Source organism: Miscanthus floridulus, chromosome 13, assembly GCF_019320115.1.
Source record: "Miscanthus floridulus cultivar M001 chromosome 13, ASM1932011v1, whole genome shotgun sequence".
Taxonomy (NCBI): domain Eukaryota; kingdom Viridiplantae; phylum Streptophyta; class Magnoliopsida; order Poales; family Poaceae; genus Miscanthus; species Miscanthus floridulus.
This window is the reverse complement of record NC_089592.1, coordinates 25,513,926-25,534,388: the sequence shown is the minus strand read 5'-3', so window position 1 is coordinate 25,534,388 and position 20,463 is coordinate 25,513,926. Positions and strand designations below refer to the sequence as shown.

Below are 20,463 nucleotides of genomic sequence, written 5' to 3'. Positions count from 1 at the left end.
GATCCTAGGATTGAAATCTGGCTCTAGATGGGAATGGGGTGGAATGAGTGTGGGAATAGTGTTAAAACTTGACCAACTACTATTTACTTGATATGCTAATACCTAGGAAACCCCAGCCTTATAATTTCCTTTTGATTATATCCAACTTGCATCCAATTTCCATAAAGTAATGCTCATAGGATGGGAGTGGCCAATACAAATCGTACTGATAAATTTTGGCACACAGGTTCTGCTGAGGAGTATAGCTCCGAGGAGTTTGACGGATGAGGGGTTTGATCCTATGCTCGAGTTTGGCGATCTTATCTTCAAGCTGTTCTGAATGAATGCTACTTATGATTCCGCCAATGCGGTGATGTAATAATTTATGTAATTCTGCACTATTTGTACTCTGATATTAATTGTTGTATGGATGTGGTATTCAACTAGAAATTGGGTAATATGATCTACGACGGTCTTATTACACTTCGACTCTATGGATTTCCCTTCGTGGAAATCAGGTCGTTTCAGCCTCATTGTGATCAATTCGTACGTAAGCAGATTCGTCACCCTCTTGAAGGATAGGTAGGGGTACGTTCGCCCCAAATGGAGGCATTTCCTGATAGCCCCTATAGTCTTCTTCGTCCGTCACTCCATTGACACTGACAATCTTCCTTTTCCCTTCTAGGACTACTTTTAGCCTTCCTTTTGTCTTGTTGTCCCTTGCATAACATCTCTTGTAAGGACGAAGGGGTCATCTCTGTATGCGGTCTTAGTGAGATCAATAGTAGTGAACCCTTCGCTGTCAGTGTTGATTTCCTCGAGCTAGACCCATTGGCAGTGAAAAAGAGTTGCCTTCAACGGACCATAGGCTAGCTCCTATATCACCTCTATGAAACCATAGTAAGTCGCCTGCACGTTGCCGTTTTCGTTGTGAGCATCTAAACGAACACCACAATTTTGGTATGTGCTCTTTCCATCTTGCTTTTTTGTGTAAAATGTGAATCCGTTGATCTCATACCCTTGGTACTTAAGATATGTACTCAAAGGTCCCTTGGCTAAGGCATCCAGTTGATTACCCAACTTTATTCCAAGCAAGCGACGTCGCAACCAGCTGACAAATTCCTCCTTATGTTTTTTATCCAACTAGGCCTGTGACCTGCTCGGATACAGAGTCTGCAGTGATTGCCGGTGCTTGTCAATGTATGGAATCACACCCTCGGCTTGCTAGAGAATAGGGAACTGTGCCTGTCTGAAAGAAACAGAGTCATCTACTGTTATAGATTTCTCCCCAATCGTTCCTTTGCCACGTAGTCTTCCCTCGTGATGAGATTCTAGAACTCCAACCCTTTTGATGTCTAGATAATATGTGCAGAACTCAATGGCCTCCTCTGTTGACCATCCTTCAACCATGCCCCCTTCTAGCCTGAATCTAATCCTAACATACCTCCTAAAAACTTTCATCAATCTTTTGATAGGGAACATCTGATGCAGGTACATTAGGCCAAGGGCTCTAATTTGGTCAACAAGATGAATGAGCAGATGCAATGAGATATCAAAGTAAGTCAGTGGGAAATGCATCTCCAACCTAATGAGAGTTTCGGCTATGTCCCGCTGCAGCTACTCTAGTGTGGACACATCAATGACCTTTTTTGAGATCGTGTTGAAGAACGAGCAAAGCTTTATGATTGGGGCGCGAACCTTTGGAGGGAGGATACCACACAAGGCAACAGGGAGTAGCTGAGTCATAATGACATGATAGTCATGGGCCTTCATAAGGCCATAGTTGAACTTGAGTTCTCTCATGTTCACTAGCCTCTTTGGGTTCGCACAATAGCCCGTTAGGACTTTGAGTTCATTGAAGAAAGAAATAAGTGCATGCTTTTCTTCCTTCTTTAATGTCCATGACGCAACCAGAAGTTCGAACTAGCCATTCTCTAGCTCTATGGGATGCAGCTCCATCCTAATTCCCAAGTGTTGCATGTCCAGGCGTGTGGCTAGTGAATCCTTTGATGTCCCCCCGGTGTCCATCAAGGTGTTAAGAGTGTTAGCGCACATGTTTTTAGTGATGTGCATCGACAAGATAGTGGCGTACACTTAGAAATGGCTAGTAAGGTAGTTTTTCAGAAAACCAATTTTTTCTTCCAAACACTTCCATCAGGCGCTGCTACTGCATTGTCCCCCTTCCCAAGGACAACCTCCAGTTTGTTGAGTTCTCAAAGTATCGCAGGCCCGTCTCGATATTTTGGAGCTAAGCGTTTCTCAATAGTACTGTTGAAATCTTTTTTGTTCCTGCGGTAAGGGTGATCCTTAGGTAGGAACCTACAGTGTCCCATATAAACCATCGTTGAGTTATTTGGTAGATTTACCGCATCGGTGTCGTCCAAGCACTCGACACATCTAGTATAGCCTTTTGTCTTCTCTCCAAACAACGAACCTCGACCTGGCAGGTCGGTGATTATAGCGATAAGTACTCCCTTGATCGTGACATGTTCCTTTTTGTACTCATCCCAAACATTCGGCACACCCTTTTCAAACATCTCCACTAGTTCATCGATCACTGGTTCCAGAAACACATCGATGTCATTCCTAGGTTGTCTTGGCCCTTGGATCAATAGTGGCATCTAGATGTACGACCTCTTCATACAGACCCAAGGTGGAAGGTTGTATATACAGAGCGTCACTGCCTAGGTGCTATGATTGCTTCTAACCTGGTCAAAAGGATTCATCCCATCTGTGCTCAAAGCAAACCAAGGGTGCCTTACCTCTCCACCGATGTCCTTATAGAACATAGTATTGACAGTCCTCCAGTCATGCCCATCGGTGGGGTGCCTCATCATTATATCTTTCTTACGCTCTTCGCCATGCCAGCGCAACAACTTGGCTGACTTTGCATATGCAAATAGCCTATGCACCCAGGGAGCTATAGGGAAATACCAAACGACCTTTATGGGACCTCCTCTAGTCTTGGTACCCTCATCTGATGGCCCTTCCTTGTACCGTGGAGCTTCACACTTGGGGCACTTGTCCAAGTCTTTGTATTTTTCTCCACGGTACAATATGCAATCATTGGAACACACATGGATTTTTTCAACCTCAAGGCCGATGGGGCAGATCATTTGCTTGGCCAAGTATGTCTTTTCTGGTAACTCATTTTTTTCTAGGAGCATTTTCCTTATTATACCTAACAACTGATCGAAGCCTTTATCGCTCAATCCGTTTGTCGATTTGAACTCTAACAACATGATGTCGGCTTCTAGTTTGCTCATTGGACAATTCCTATACAATGGTGTTTTGCCATCTTGTCTCATTTTCTCTAGCTTTCTTAGTTGTCTTTCACTAAGACATCCGGTCTCTGCATTACGTAGCAGCTGAGAAATGCCATCGTTGTCCTCGGTGTCGTCAGCTAGCGTGTTCCTAAACATATTATTAATGGTGGCCATAGGTTCTGTGTTGACACCGGGTTCCTCGTCCGCATCGGGGATGGATACGTCAGGCATGTCCACATCATCATCGTTTCCCAATAGAACATTCACACCAACCTCGCCATGCATAGTCCATATCGTATAGTTTGGCATGAACCCCCTAGTAATCAAGTGTGATCGTATAGACTCAATTTGACGAAAGTACCTATGATTCTTGCAATCTGTGCATGGGCAGAAGACAGGGTTCCCATTCCTAGCATGGGCTTTGGCATTGGTCATAAACTGGCTGACGCCATGTATGTACCCCGCTTGTCCGTTCGGGACAGATGCATCCACTCTCGATTCATCTCTGCACAAAAAAATACTGAGACAGTAATTACAAAGAATTAATAAGAAATCGGGCTTCATGAACAACAATTGTAGCTCAAAAGTATCATTTTTGGAAAACATTATTGTACATTAATTATTGAAAAATTGAAATTGGTAGCCCCGGCCCGGTAAATTAAAAATCATAGTAAAAAACAATTATTGCACAATATTGAAGAACAACTATTCTACTCTACTTCTAAGAACTAATTATAGCATTACATACTAACAATGATGATCTTGACCACCATGGAATAATTAGCTAGGAATTTAAATGTGTTCATAGACACCAACCTTTTGGATGATGGATTCACCACAATTTGAGCCTTGCACAAATGTCCAATTGGAAAAGTGCTCTCTAGAATGGAGAAAGAACTAGAATGAGAATCAAGTAATGTAGCCATCAAAACGGAGCTAATTAAGCAATAAAATCAAAGGAGTGGATGTTTGTTACTAACCTTAAAGCAAAAAGATCAAGCCATTCTTCAAAATCCAAGCACTAGCTTCATGGTGAAGAGTAGCCGCAACAATGGTGGAAAGGGTCCAAACGCGCGCCTCTGTTCTCGGGATGGAAGAGAGGGGAAGGAGAGGACGGCTACAACCTTTTTGTGTTGTAGACTTATCACCGTCGATTCTTGGCTAGAACTGACATTGATAGTGCCCAAACACTGTCAGCTCTTGGCTTAAACCGGCAGTGATGAGTGCCCGCCAAAACACTGCCGATTCAAGCCAAAAACCGACAGTGATGTGGTCCTTCACTACCAATTTTAGCCTAGCACCAATCATTTTTTCATTTTCAAGCTCATAACCGGCAGTGAAGGTACATCACTGCCGGTTCTCACAAATCCGACAGTGATGAGGCCGGCAATGATGTGCAAATCTAGCGTAGTGGACCATCTGTTGCGATAAAGGAGCTCTATATAGTCTAGATTTTTTTTTCTCAAATACGCAAAAGATTTGCGTATCATTGTATTAAGTAGAAGAGTTTAAGCAAATATACAATGCGCTCCTATCGAGTGCCTAAGGAGGTTGACCTAACACAGCCGTAGCTAGACCATCCTAGCAAAATACCTCTTATTTCGATATTACATAAAAGGAAACAACCAATATCGATGCAGTGATGCGACCTAGGAGATGGCCTTGGACGAGCCCTTTCCAACAGCCGGAAAGAGCGTGTTATTATATCCATCTAGTGACCACCTTTGATACTTGACTTTCGTTATTATATGCATCTAGTGGAACACACTGGTCGTGTGGCTCCTAGGCCTACTGGGTTGATTAATTTAATCTTAGCTGCTGGTTGATAGTTCAGTTTAGCTTAGTAATTTGGACGGCTCCATGCAATATTTGTCTCCAAATTACCGTCCAAAAATATTTTTTGTTTAACAACATATCATATAAAAACAATATTCAATAAATTTTGTAGGATCCTCACGTAATTCAGTTCAAATATTCGATAAAGGACATGGTGGTATAGCTTGCAGCAGAGACACAAAACAGTGATTTGTTACAAATACTTCCCATTTATTGTATTATATCTCGACCGTAGCATGTCGTCGTCACACACAGGAGTATGCAAAATGCATATAAACGTATCTTGGTACAATGAAGTGAGTCTCAATTTACTTAGTAGTGGTTGTTCTCCCATAATTGACCTTGGAGCCAATCAATTGTTCCCTTTTGCACCTGGAAAGCCTTGGCCAAGACATCATCTAAGATCGGTGGTTTTGATCCAAAGACTACATTGGTAATAGTAATTGCCCTAGGGTTCTGGCTGCTTAGTGCAGCTATTGCGACAGCTGGCTTGTCATGGATCGGGTTGAATTGGAAGTGTATGAGCCCTTGGGGGAATACAAACATGTCACCCTTATTGAGAACCTTGGCGAATAGCTTGTTTTCCGGGCTGGAGGAGGTGATTTTTATTTTACATTGGTTTTGGCTCAATCCTATGTAAAATTAGTGTGCACACTAGTTGTCGGTGCAGAAAGTGACCAACATATAAATATTTGTAGTTTTGCCGTACATTGTGATCGGAGGTGGCCTAGCACTCAATGACACAATGTTTATGCTGGTTCAGGCAACATGCCCTACGTCCAGTTTGAGTTAGTCGGTGACTTTATTCTTGAGCCCAGGTGCTCGAAGTTTGCAGTGGGGTTACAAACGAGAAAGAGAAAGATGGGGGGTACAAGAGGTCCGGTCGGACTCCGGTCGAAAGGGCCAAGGGCGACGGGAACTCCGCTATGATGTAAGTGTTCATGCGTGTGCTCGTGGTTTGAACCCGGTGGTTCTGCTGTTGTGTAGTAGTGAACTTGATCGATCTATTAAATCTCCCTGTTGGAAGAGAGCGCATCCCCTTTTATAGATGAAGGGGATGGCCTTACAAGTGAGAGGGAAGGAGTACGTTTGCTGCTAAGTCTTGCATCCCATGCCGGTAGGTACAAGATGATGGTTGGCGCCCATAATACTATTGGATGTCAGATGCACATGGGAGGTTGTGTTGTCTTCTTTGGGTATGGTAGACGTCGGCGCCTACCACACTATTGATACCTGGAGGCATGCAAGGGGTTTTACAATGTTCGCCTAGCACGGTAAATGCCGGTGCCCACAACACTATCGATGCCTAGAGGCATATGGGGGGAGCCTTACCATATGGGAGTTAATGGCGCCCACAATACTGTAGGGGAAATGTCGGCGCCTAGAACACTGCTTGGGTTTTGTCGTACCTAGGAGGTCGCAGAGTACTGTTTCTACAGGTGTACAGGGTATGGTCCCTAGTATTGCGGCTTGACTCATGTGCCCTGCCTTACTTTCTCCGTCTGTTTCCTGGTCCTTACCGAGTGGGCGTCCCCAGTCAGTTGGTTCCAGTCGGCTCCGATCGTGCCAGTCGGAGAAGAGTAGTGAGCAGGGGTCTAGTGCATCCCTGGTCGGAGACACGGGTCAAAGTCAGAAGCGGTGTTTTGGCTAGGCCTTCTAGTCAGAGAGGTCATTCGGAGGCGGACAGGAGACCGAAGTGAGCGCTCCGGTCGGAGAGGTGGGCCAAAGTCAGCAATGGGCATCGTTCCTCCTCGGTCAGGCCTTCCGATCGGTGATTGGATCACCCTTCTGGCTTGTTGTTTAGGTACTTAGGCCGACCCATGAGTTGCACATTGTTTACAACATTGCCTGCTGGTCGAGCCTTTGTTGGGAAGCTGGTCCGTGAGGGACCCTAGGTTTATGAACCCGACAGGAGCCCCCGAGCCCCTAGGTGATTCAGGTAGAATCATCTGGGGTATTTTTGCCTTGACGACGGGTGCGCACGAGCGCTCCCGCGGGTGTAGTCCTTGTGTCCCTAGCCGGTTCAGCCAGAACCATATGGGGTTTTTTCATGTCGTCAGCGGGGGAGGTTTTCGTTTCATCAGTGGGTGCGCGCGAGCGCACCCGCGGGTGTAGCCCCCGAGCCCCCAGGCGATTTGGGTAGAACAGTCTAGGGGGATTTTTCAACGGACGTGTGTGTGTGTTTTTTTGTTGAGACGGAGTTGTTTAACCAAGGCATCGTTGCGCAGCCAAGGCGGCTTTGTTTTGGGATCGGGAGAGGTGGAGCTCGTGGATCCTGGCGTCGGTGCGCACCATGGGATCAGGCGAGGCACTTAGTTTTAAGGATCGGACGAGATAGAGCTCGTAGGTCCTGGCATTGGTGCACGTCGTGGGATCGGATGAGTCGGAGTCGTGGATCCTGGCCTTGGTGTAGCCCGTGTAGCCGAGGCAGTTAGCTTAGGAATCGGGCGAGGCAAAGCTCGTGGATCTGGATGGGGCGAGTTTGGGGTCACAGACCCAGGCGTTTTGGCGTATACTCGAGGCGTAGCTGAGGGATGGGGTGAGTTTGGGGTCGTGGACCTAGGCGTTTGGTGTGCAGTCGAAGCATAGACGAGGGATTGGGCAAGTTCGGGGTCATAGACCTAGGTTTTTTGGGTGTCTTGAGCCCCCGTAGTGGAGACGGGGATCCCAATCTTCCATCAGGTGGTGGTAACTATCATTGTGGCAGAGAATGACACTCCGATCCGGCTTCAGATCGAAAGATCGAACCCTACAATCTTAGCACCATAGCTCCTTTGGTTATCAACCGAGTCTCGGACCAGGTTGACCTCACCAAGAAGGCTAATCCCTGCCTGGGCAACGAAGAACACAAGCAAGAACAAGAAAGAACACAACCAAATTGCAGATAAATGATTAATCTCTCAAAGTTGGGGTCTCACAAACCGATGAATGGCGAAACTGTTCTTGACAGAATAATCTAAGCAAAACACAAACCTAATGATGGCGGTGGCATATGATTATAAAGGTCTTTGGGTCATCGCCTACCATGGACACGCCCCCTAATGTGCCTAAACACGATACACGGTCCAACAGACCAAAAGAAGGTGTCGTAGCACCCTAGCAGATTCTGGATGCTGACTTATTTTGACAATTCCTGTTGATTTCGAAGAGCTTTTGATGTAAAACCACTTGAATTGGCTTCCTTATCCAATTATCTTTCCATCCATATGTGGATCATCGAAAACAGAGTCCGGATGCGTCTTGGGTGACCAGTTTAAGGCAGACTAGTCCTAGAGGCCGAGGCAGACTCGAACTTGAGTTGCTTTGGGCCTCCACCTCGGGGACTCGAACCGAATTAGCCTCGGGCCTCCATCTTGACTTGGACACCCTTGCTGGCCTCCTTCCCCTCCATCCCATGCACCAAACATGGTCATATGCATGGGTATCATGTCCTCATCATCCTCCCCATCTTGATGAAAAGTCGTCCTCGGCGTCGATTGTGCTTGAAACTGATCCTGCACAACATCAAGGAGGTATCATGTCCTCATCATCCTCCCCATCTTGATGAAAAGTCGTCCTCGGCGTCGATTGTGCTTGAAACTGATCCTGCACAACATCAAGGAGAACGGGGTTGCGAGGACAAAGAAAACTAAAATAATTGTGAGAAGGAACATGACCATGTTTCCAAGTTTCTAGCATGTCATCTCGCATAAAAATTTCAGCAAGCATGTAGACTCCATGATCTGAATGCACACGATGTATGTCAACACTATCCTGCAAAAGATTAGAACTAACCAAAGACAATGCAGGAATAGATGGTCGAGCAGACATAGGTAGCAACTAACAATGCTCCCCTTCTTGGAAGTGAATTTGTTTCTTTAAGGAACATGAGAAAATGTTTGTATTAGTATGGCTGCCCTCTAAACGATCATAATCTTGTACAGCAAAAGGAGAATTCATATTATTATGAATGTATACTCGATGTATCATATATTGTCCCTTGTTGTTATATCTGCCAATAACATGATATGTGTGTTTAGAAAACCAAGGCAAATCAGCATATTTAAAAATAATCTCTTCCAAACAATCTAGGTTACACAAAATATCAAATTCAATGTAACCCAAAGTATGTAAAGAAGACAATACTTTGAACTCATCAATTTTAGTAGCAATATGAATAACATGTTTATTTTCAGCGCAAGTCATTGGTTCCAAAACATGTAAAACTGAAGCATCTTCAACCAATTCATCTTTGTCACAAGGAACATCAAGCAAATTATCATGGGACAAAGATAAATCAAGAGAGGGTTCCACCAACAATTGCTCTATGACAGCATGGTTTGTGGAAAAATTTAGTACATTAAGACAATTTTCACCTTCCATGAGTGTAGGACCATGGGCATTACCTGTGTTCTCAGTAGGAGTAATAGGTGCATTATGAAGTGATAGTACTGAATTTGCATATGAGGTTGTGAGCTCCTCATTTTCTTCCACGTCATCCTCTCGCTTATGTACATTATTCTATAGAAGGTTAGTCATAGCAAGAGGAATAACAACAGACTCTTCCTCTAAATGGTGCACCTCAGCATACGAAGTCAAAATAGGAGGTGGATTAATAACGGTTTCTCGCATAAGAAGTTTCATATCATTCCAAGTTTGAGGTTTATCAGAAGGATCTAAAGACTCCCACCAAGATAAAGTAGAATGTCGCAAAACACTAGCTGGATTTTTTACCTTCCTCCGTGGACACATAAAGCGAGTAGCAAATATGTTATCGATGGCAATTTCCCACTCCATATACTCATCAGCACCTATACCATCATAAGTCGATGGATACGAACAACCTGTCATTGTAAACACAAAAACAAGGAACAAATGGTGAAAGTTATCCCTACCAAATGACTACGTGGTTGAAGTGGTGTCACTTTTCATAGCAAGTGGAAGCGTCTTACCAAGCTCTTACAAAGTTCTTACCAATGCAAGCAGTGGCTGGTTCGTGATACCTATGAGGTAGTGGTACCGAGATTGCAAAGCCCTTTTCTGTACTGATCTAAAGAATTTGTGGAGCTCGAAAGGCAAACAAAGAGTAATATGTATATCTAGCACACAAGTCAGTAACATAAAGTAATGCTGAATTATAGTCCAAAATACTTGTTCTCATTGCTGGTCTAAAATGTTCCAAGTACTAGGTGTGTGACAAAAATATGGTGGATAGCAAGGTGACAGGTGTATGAAAAACAAGTATGGTGGATGGAAACAGCAACACAAACAAGGAACCAGACAGCACACGCTAACACAGCTCACTTTGGTCTTCTCTATGTGCTCCTCTAAATATTGTTCCTCTTTTACCCCCCTCTTTTTTCTATTTTTTGGGCTGTCATTGTTTTTTTGGAGAAATTTTGACTTTTTTATTTAATTTTTTTGATATTTTTCCTTTACTTAGGAGCACAAAAGAAGTAACCATAGAAAATATGAGCTGAAACAAGTGAAAGACGTGGCCTGTGAATTTTTCAGAAAACTTGCTCAAAATCGACAAAAAACTTGTGACCACGAAAAGAGGATCTTGTGACCACTTTTTGACCAATTTAAAATTTTCGAACCCCAGCAACGCAGGGGATGGACGGATCCAAATTTTTTTGATCGATTTCGACATATGGAATGTCGAAATCGGAGTCCATATGCGAAAACTAGACCAGTTTTAAGAATTGGCTCCGAATTAGAGGACAAAACGGGAACAATGTGCCCAAAACTGGTCACAACAGCAAAGATTTGATGGAAATGATGGGGAAAACACACAACCTAGACTCTAACATGACCTAACCAGCAACAAGACCTTGACTAGGACACAAACTCAACACGACGGACTATGAAACTGAAATATGCAAAGGCTATGGCGCGGAAGGTTCTAGGACAGGAAAAACGAGTATGGCACTGGACTATGGGATGAATGTGAAACACTCAAACTAGGGAATAAATGCAAACCTGATGGTATAGCTTAGCTCTAATTACCACTTAATGGAGACGGGGATCCCGATCTTCCGTCAGGTGGTGGTAACTATCGTTGTGGTGGAGAATGATACACCGACCCGGCTTCAGATCGAAAGATCGAACCCTGCAATCTTAGCACCACAGCTCCTCTAGTTATCAACCGAGTCTTGGACCAAGTTGACCTCGCCAAGAAGGCTAATCCCTGCTGCGCAACGAAGAACACAAGCAAGAACAAGAAAGAACACAACCAAATTGCAGATGAATGATTAATCTCTCAAAGTTGGGGTCTCACAAACCGATGAACGGTGAAACTGTTCTTAACAGAATAATCTAAACAACACCCAAAACCTAATGATGGTAGTGGCATATGATTATAAAGGTCTTAGGGTCGTCTCCTACCCTGAACGTGCCCCCTAATAGGCCCAAATACGATACACGGTCCAACGGACCAAAAGAAGGTGTCGCAGCACCCAGGCAGATTCTAGATGATGACTTGTTTTGAGAATTCCTGTTGATTATGTTCAGCTTTTGATGTAAAACCACTTGGATTGGCTTCCTTATCAAATTATCTTTCCATCCATATGTGGATCATCGAAAACGGAGTCCGGATGCATCCTGGGTGACCAGTTTAAGGCAGACTGGTCCTGGAGGCCGAGGCAGACTCGAACTTGAGTTGCTTTGGGCCTCCACCTCGAGGACTCGAACCGAATTAACCTCGGGCCTCCTTCTTGACTTGGACACCCTTGCTGGCCTCCTTCCCCTCCATCCCATGTGCCAAACATGGTCATATGCATGGGTGTCATGTCCTCATCACCCCGAGCCCTGTTGGGCTTTGGTAGGGGTCGATTTGAGTTGTGTGCGTTACCCCGTCCTCGGTTTCTCACAACCGAAGGGGCTAAGCTTTGTCGCTTGCCTCGATTTCTTGGGCTCATGTGATGTGCTCGGTGAGTTCGCTAACAGGTATGATCAAGTGGAATCCAGTCCATCATTTGTGACAGGGTCAGCATAGCCCTCTTGTGACATTCCACTGCTCCTTTACCTACAACCCGATAGATGTCTGGGTCATTATGGAGACCGACCCGGGTGGCATAATGGCCTCCCCTTGATGGAGATTCTGTGGGCTTGGTGAGAGGTTTAGGATCGAACAAGAAGGTTGAGATGACCCTGTCTGCTTTGGGGCAGACTAGGCCAGGGCCGCACGGGGCTCATCTACATTTTCTCCCCTAGCTCTATTTGACATGGGGCGACCTCAAGCCCTTCGTGGGCTAGCCTTCGAACCCTGGTCGGTTGTTGCTCATGTTGAATGAGGCAACTGCCGCTTCATGACACAACATGGAGCGTTGTGATGCATTTCACCGCATGTGCGATGCTTTAGTTCCCGAGCCCCCAGGTGATTCAGGGCCTGAATCATCCGGAGGGCACGGGCATATGGAATGAATGTGTGTATGAATGATTATATTAAGAAATAGCTAGGGTCAGTAGTGTTACCTTGATGACTCGAGTGACGGGGTCTGAAGAGCTCCAATCGGAGATGTCCAACCAGGACCCGTGCTCATCGTTCGTGACGGAGTCAGCATGGCCTACATGGGGCATCCCTTAGCTCCTTACCTGTCTCATGGTGTTATCCTGAGCAGTTCGATCGACTTAGGAAGCCCGATGGTCTCTCCTGGCGGAGATCCCATTTTGGGGTTTTCCAAGTCCTGCCTGGGGATGCGGAGAGCTACCTATGTGCGGTGGCACTTTAGTTCTCACGCCCGACATGTGGTAGTGGTGGGCCATACCCAGGCCATGTCCCGTCGGATCAGGCGCTATTCCGTCAGGTAGGGCGTGTCTCATTGGTCAGGGCATGTCCCATCGTATCCCATCTGCATTAAATGGGAAAGGGAGAGGTTTTCTTGCTCCGTCATTTTGACTTTCCCGATTAGTGCGCCTTCCCCAACTGCTGCGCCCTTTTCCTTAAGTAGGAGAAGGGAGAAGGTTTTTGCCCCGTTCCTTCGCCTATTCCCCATCTGCCACCTCCTCTCATTTTTGTTCTTGCCGAGAGTGTCTTTGAGATCCACGATGGTTCCTAGGAAAGAAAAGGGAGAGTGCAAGGGAGAGGAAAAACTCACAAATCCTTTCGCGAACCCAGAGCGAGATGTCAGACTAGAGGTCATCCACTATGAGGGAGTTAGTGTTGAAGGCCTTTGCCGCGAAGGGGTTTCTGCCGCCAAAGGAGGTGGTGCACTGGAGGGCTCCTGGGAGGGAGGAGTTCCCACAACCTTGCCCTAGCAAGGTGGTTTCCTTTCTTGGCTTCCATGAGCATGGGTTAGGATACCCCGCACACTAGTTCCTACGTGGGCTTCTCAATGAGTGGGGTCTGGAGCTACAACACCTCCATTTGACAGGGGTGCTGCATATTGTCGGCTTCGTCACCGTTTACGAGGCCTTCCTCGGGGTGGAGCCGCATGCAAACTTCTTCCGGTGGCTGTTCTCTGGGCGAGCTTTGCCAGTGGGGAATCCACCTAAGGACGTGTCGGTGGGGGGCTTTGCCCTGTAGAGAAAACCAAGCACGAGGGGCTCGTATCCCCTGTACATCCCCTATGACTCCAACCGGGGGTGGCACGGGGAGTGGTTTTATATCAGGAACCCGGTGGAGGCGCCATTCTCGGCATTCATAGGCGGAGATGCGGGATAGTTGGTCATGGGGCCCCTCCCATTAGGAGAAGAAGAAGGTGGAGATCATCGAGGAGGAGCTCTAGAAGCTCTGCGGCGCGGCCTTGATGGGGTGCGGGTGTTCCACACCCTCTACCGCCATTGGGTTGCTCTGTTGGCAGAGAGGGCACGACCGATGTGGAGGTACGATGGCCTGTCGGACCCCGATCGCGTGTTGTTAGAGGAGCTACCGGACGACGAGGTCTAGAGTTGCCTCGACCGTGTGCTGTAGCTAAAGCCCAATGAGAAGGTCGATGGAAAGCCCAAACCTCTCAATGCCTCGGTGGTGTCCAAACTAGTATGCTCCCTTCTCCTTACTCCTTGTTCTTTTTGCCTTTGCTTTCTTGCTTTTTTATTTTGAGTCGCCTATTTTATAGGAACTTGATGCTTACAAGTCTTGGTCGCACCTCCCGAAGGGGCCAGAGGGCGCGGCTCGGTAGGCCGCTCAGAAGGAGGTGGCAGATGCCAAGAAGAAGAAAGCCGAGGTGGCTCGGTAGAAGTATGAGAAGGAGAAGGAGATCGCCCGGTGCGTGAAGGCCAGGGAAAATAAGAGCGATGTTGAGTTAGAGCTCAAGTTGGAGGATCCCATAGAGGTGGATGACATGATTTTCTCTGAGGAGGAGGAAAGTTGGGAGGTCATCGTGACCTTGGCAGAGCATCGTGACCCGGCAGCAATGTCTGCTCGTGATGAGCAGGAGGCAGAGAGGCGTGCCGTGGTTCCCGTGCTGAGGAAGCATGCGGCGGACACAGACGCCGCCCGTGAATGGGAGGTGAAGCGGACGCGGTCACCACGCCCTTCGGTGGCGTCACTAGCCTTGTTCCCACCTACTGCGGGTGCAGCCAAGCAAGCCAACTGGTCAGAGGAGCGGGCTTGCACCCATGCATTGCCGGGACTGGTGCCAGCGCATGACTTGTAGTGGGAGGATGCCCCGCCTGTTGCTCCGGTCGACGTGTCCCAAACTGAAGGTCGCGGTGATAACTCTGCCCTTTGGGCCCATCAACGTCAGGTCTTGGTTTTAGAGTCATGCCACTTACCTCCTGGTTTGTTTTTCTTTGTTTCTTTTTGATCTTGCTATTGAGTCTTTTTGGAGTATGACTGACCTGTACTTTTTGTCAGCAACTGGACAATGACGGGGTTGAGCATTGCCCCAACTCCCATGCAGGAGGTTTGGAGGCCCACCTTGTAGCGTGCCGCAGCGAGCGGTGGGGGAATAGGGTGGTGGTAGCGAGTCCTTCCCTTCCGAGGGTGGTGCTCCCCGGGTTGGTTGCTAGTACGGCAATAGCGGCGGCGATGGTGTTGGCGGCAATCCTGGTGGTGACGGCAGGGGCTTCACTGGAGGTGTCCCTTGCGGCCCCTCCTCCATCGGCTGTGGTGGAAGAGGAGAGGGAGACTGAGCTCCCTGCCTTGCTAGGCAGAGGGCTACATGGCTCACCCTCACGGTCGAAGCTGAAGGCGCCAGAGGGAGACGTGGCCGGGACGGAGTCGGAACGCCCGTCGGTGGCCCATGAAACCAAGGTGGTGGAGATCCCTTCCGATGATGAAGCAGATGACGTGGTTGAGCTGCCAGCACTGTCGCGGGAACTGGCAGTGGTTTGGTTAGAGGCTGGGGCCTCTGGTAGGATGGAGGAGGGTGACCTAGAGTGGCCCTGCCCCGAGAATCCATCAATGGTTTGGTTTGTCCTTTGGGATTCCTAGGAGTGTCAGCTCTAGGACATCCTTGGGAGGAAAGGACTTGCCATGGAGTCCAATCTTGCTAAGCTATCGGTGAAGCTTGAGGATGCCCAGGAGCGGGTTAAGTCCACCCAGCAGTTGGTCAAGGTCGACCTGTAGCTCACCATGGAGGTGAGTTTCTTGTGTTTGTCCTTGACCTCTTAGTCTCTTATTAGTTGCCTCAGCATGCTTGCTACTTGTTTTCGTAGGGTCTGCAGGACATGCCATCCCACAAGTCTTGTTTCCTCTAGATGGAGCATGCCCAGATGGCCGAGCTTGAGCGTCAGCTAGAGTCCACCCGCCATGAGTCTCAGGACTAGGCGGTCGAGGTGACCATGGTGCGGGTGGAGGAGCAGAGTGGGGTAGAGTGGGCGACCACCGCCGAGCGAGCACTTTAGGCGGCGAAGGCCTACCAGACAGAGACCCATGTGGCGCTATGGAAATCCATATTGGACACCGAGGTGGTGCTCCAAAAATCCCTAGAGACCCTTGAGTCAGAGCGGAATGCCCTAGAGTCAAAGCGGAATGCCCTAGAGTCGGCACGAAAGGCCCTGGAGTCTCTACGCAGTGGGTGATGGATGCCCGCCATGAGGACATAGTCAAAAGCGTGTGTCGGGGGGACATCGCCTAGCATGCGGATGGCACGAAGCCTGGGTTAGAAGTGGACATCGCCCTGCCTTCAACCAAGCCGAATGTCGTCCCGCCGGGGCGTGAGCAACCCGTGCCTTTGCCGGTCACACCGATAGCAGATGCTGCCGAGTAGTCCCAATAGCTCATAAAGTATAAGTAGTTTAGCTGATGTAAAAAGTTAAGTTCATGGGGGGAGCCCCTGTGTAAATGTTCTTGTGTTCTCAATGACTATAGTTGTTTTCGTTTTTTGTGATGGAGTCACTCCGTTCGGGGAAGCTTGTCCCATTCGTTCCTTAGTTTTACCTTAGCATAATTTTTTTATTCTTTCTTTTTCATACTTTCCTGTTCGTCTCATAGGCTGCAACCTTAGGAGCTCGGGGCATGGCCCGTGAGGCTCAGCTGCTCGTAACCGTAGGTAGAGGCGGGGTGCGATCGGTCGGAATATTTTAAAGCAAAGCTACATAAGGTAATTTAAAGGAATGAACTACCCTTTGGTTTGGGTAGGAAGGAGTTTCACCATATGATAGTAAACAAAAAGAGAGGTAGTAGTGCACCCCCATGGAGCCCCTGAGCGACCTAGGCCAAAAGTGTTCGGGTCGGGGCACTTTTATAGGAGCAAACGTTAAGTAAACAATGGTAAGACTGAATTTTAGGGGAAGAAATGACATAGCTATTCCAAGCATTGGTGAGAATGTCGTTGTTGTCGTCCTTCAGTCAGTAGGCGTCCGGTTGGATCACCTCAACCTTCAGTCGTCCGGATCCTTGTTCGTTACGCCGCCTTTCTTGGTTGCTGCCTCTTCGCCTTTTTCTTCCTTCGGCCCACCAGCCTATCGCATAAGGCGCTTGAGGACACCGCAGTCCTTGTAGAGGTGTTTGATGGGGTAGGCGTGGTTGGTGCACGAGATCTCCATGAGCTCATTGAAGTGACCCAAAAGGTCCTGCAGGGGCTGCTTGCCCGTGTGATCAGCCATGGCAACCAACGCGGAGTTGGCCGCTCGGCGGTGATCTTTTCTATTCTTTTCCCCCTCTGCGTGGAGGGGCCCTCAACCTAATCCTGGTGCTTGGCCTTGCCTTTGCCTCGGCCTCCATTAGAGCACTGCAAGAGTGGCACTCGCTAGATGCATCGGACAAAGGCACATGGTCTCGGGCCTTCTGGGCTGGGACTCCAGTCGCTGCTGCAAGTGTCTTGGTTCGGCCCGAGCTGCTCGTGTAAAGGTGGTCAGTGCGGAGCGGTCACCATGTCAAGACGAGGCAGAGATGCGGCCTCTTGTGCCGCGCTTGGTGGCTATAGCGGTGAGCGGGTGGAGCAATTCGTCTGGTGCGTCCCCACTCCTCTGGTGGGGAGAAAGGCCATGAGTCAGTGTCACGATGTGGAGCTCTCCGCCTATTGAACTGTAGCCGTCTCCACTAGTGCCCAGAGGTTCTAGTGGATCGCCTATTCATGGGGGTCGTTTAGCTTAGGAAGGCCACGTAGAAGCATTGCCACAGCGGCGATATTCTGATTGGCCCAAGCAAACTATGGGGGATCGTTCCCCCTATCCATGGTGTTGCGTTGGACCCGACGGGTGCGACCCCGGGTGCCGCTCACTGGTTTGTGCGCATGGGGCACAGTGTGGTGCGCCGAGCGCGCTAGCGCAGTCGACTACTGGTTCAACTGTTATTGTCGTAGCTCCTCCCTGTGCTCCCGTGTGAGCTCGGGGTCTCCGCATGAGGGTCCGAAGTGGTGTGAGTCTGCAAGAACTATGTTACCATCGGTGGCTATCCCGGAGCATCCGCCATAGCCCACTCTCAAGACGGACGGTGGCTAGGCGCCATGTTGCCGATGCTAGAGCCATCACTCTCAACATTGTCATCCATGAGGTCGAGAAAATAGGTGGGAGCATAGCTCACCATCCCCATGAATTTAGACAAGAGAGGGGGCGGCGCCGGCATCCTTCGGAGCCCATAGGTGTACGCGTCCATGGGAGACGTGAGGCCGTAGGGGAACCAGTTGCATGTGCGTCACAGTGGGGACAACGGGGTCCCTCTGGATAATCGGCGAGAGATAGAGAATAGCAAGTAAATAATAGCATGTACATTACTCACAGCGGGGTTTGAGTAGAGAGTTTGCTCAGAATGAAGCGTAGATGCCATGTTGTTGAAGTTGTCGTGCGTCCCGGAGCCGATGGAGGGTGCCTCTCCAACAGGCGCCAGAACGAGTGCCTCCTCACGAAGGTCTAGTACGCCGAGCCGGTCGGTGATGAAGTCCAGACTTCCAAAGAGGAAGGCCTAGGATGGCTCGAAGACGAGTGGAACCCACATCCCAACAGGTGGGAGTGCGGGAAACTCTAGTGAGCCAAAGCGAGTCATATCGCCTAAGCCCGCCATGGCGAAGGTGGTGAAAAGTGGGCCATCCGATGACCAAAAAGTGTTGAACGTACAACGTCTTCCCCACGGACGGCGCCAACTGTTGGTGCAGAAAGTGACCAACACATAAATATTTGTAGTTTTGCCATATGTTGTGATCGAAGGTGGCCTAGCACTCAATGACACAAGGTTTATACTGGTTCAGGCAACGTAGCCTATGTCTAGTTTGAGTCGGTCGGTGACTTTATTCCTGAGCCGAGGTGCTCGAAGTTTGTAGTGGGGTTACAAACGAGAAGGAGAAAGATGGGGGGTACAAGAGATCCGGTCAGACTCCGATTGGAAGGGTCGAGAGCGACGGGAGCTCCACTATGAGCTAAGTGTTTGTGTGTATGCTCGTGGTTTGAACCTAGCGGTCCTGCTGTTGTGTAGTAGTGAACTTGGTCGATCTAATGAATCTCCCTGTTGGAAGAGAGTGCATCCCCTTTTATAGATGAAGGGGATGGCCTTACAAGTGAGAGGGAAAGAGTACGTTTGCTGCTAAGTCTTGCTTCCCATGCCGGAGGGTACAAGATGATGGTAGGCGCCCATAACACTGTTGGATGTCAGATGCACACTGGAGGGGTTTTACCATGTTCGCCTGGGACGGTAAATGTCGGTGCCCACAACACTGTCGATGCCCAGAGGCATGTGGGGGAGCCTTATCATATGGGAGTTAATGACGCCCACAATACAGTAGGGGAAAATGTCGGCACCTTCAAAACTGCTTGGGTTCTGTCGTGCTAGGGAGGTCGTAGGGTACTATTTCTATAGGTGTATAGGGTACGGTCCCTGGTATTGCGGCTTGACTCGTGTGCCCTGCCTTACTTTCTTCGTCCGTTTCCTGGTCCTTACCGAGCGGACGTCCCTAGTCGGTTGGTTCCAGTCGGCTCCGATCACGCCAGTCAAAGAAGAGTAGTGAGCAGGGGTCTGGCGCATCCCTAGTTGGAGATGCAGGTCGGAGTTGGAAGCGGTGTTTTGGCCTGGCCTTCTAGTTGGAGAGGCCATCTGGAGGTGGGCTGGAGACCGAAGCGAGCGCTCCGATCAGAGAGGTGGGCCGGAGTCAGAAATGGGGGTCGTTCCTCCTCGACCAGGCCTTCCAGTCGATGATTGGATCGCCCTTCTAGCCTATCATTTAGGTATTTGGGCTAGCCCATGAGTTGCGCATTGTTTGCAACATTGCCTGCTCGGCCGAGCCTTTGTTGGGAACCGATCCATGAGGGGCCCTAGGTTTATGAACCCGACAATAGCCATCCAAATAGCTAATTCTTGCTTGCATTAGAAAAATTAACAGGCCTGTAATTTACCGGTGTCTTGGACTAAACACCGGGCTTCCAAACATGCCCTTAAAGTGAGTGCATGCATACCTGGAGAGTGTATGTCAGCCACACAGATGTCCTGGAGTGGGCTAGGGTCAGAAGCAATGGCCTGAGAAAGTGACCAATACTCGAAAAAAACGAGGAGAAAGTAGGTGGCTAGAACCATCTAGTTTAATTTTTCGCTCGCTTTTATGATTGTGCCCTTCGAACTCAGCTATAGATAGCTGCTTGTTGAGTTTGCGTCTCTCTATTGATGCTTTGGGCATGGGGATGCATGGTGTGTTTATATAGGCAGCCACAATGGCAAGTGTGGAGACATGAACACGTTAATCTCCTACAACTTAAAAGAACAAAGCATGGACATCTTTTGGTGCGACATTTGTTTTGGTTCGTCCGTCTGCCGACCCTGTGCAATATCCTGCGCAATAGAAAAATAAACTTCCATCCCTACGATCCCCGCCTGCTTTGAAGGAAACAAATTGATCACCTGAGGCCACATGCATGGAAGGAAACAATCATGCATGGAAGGAAACAATAATCATGCATGGAAGGAAACCGTAACCATGCATGGAAGGAAACAATAATCATTTACTCTTTTTTCAAATAGTGGTCTTCATTTTGGAGCCCTTCATGCAGTTTAATAGTGGCTGGGGAGCTAGGCTTGCGAGAACTTACTCTT

At 48.4% G+C, this 20,463-nt stretch overlaps 1 protein-coding gene across 1 annotated transcript in view; it reads right to left on the bottom strand.

Annotated features, from left to right (window-relative positions):
- LOC136502243 (germin-like protein 12-2) overlaps nt 1-19,950 on the bottom strand; it is a 46,405-nt gene extending 26,455 nt beyond the window's left edge. The window contains exon 1 of the mRNA XM_066497702.1: nt 19,833-19,950. Coding sequence (XP_066353799.1) covers nt 19,833-19,950 — 118 coding nt within the window. The remainder of the gene's footprint in view (nt 1-19,832) is intronic.
- Nucleotides 19,951-20,463: the final 513 nt, after the last annotated feature.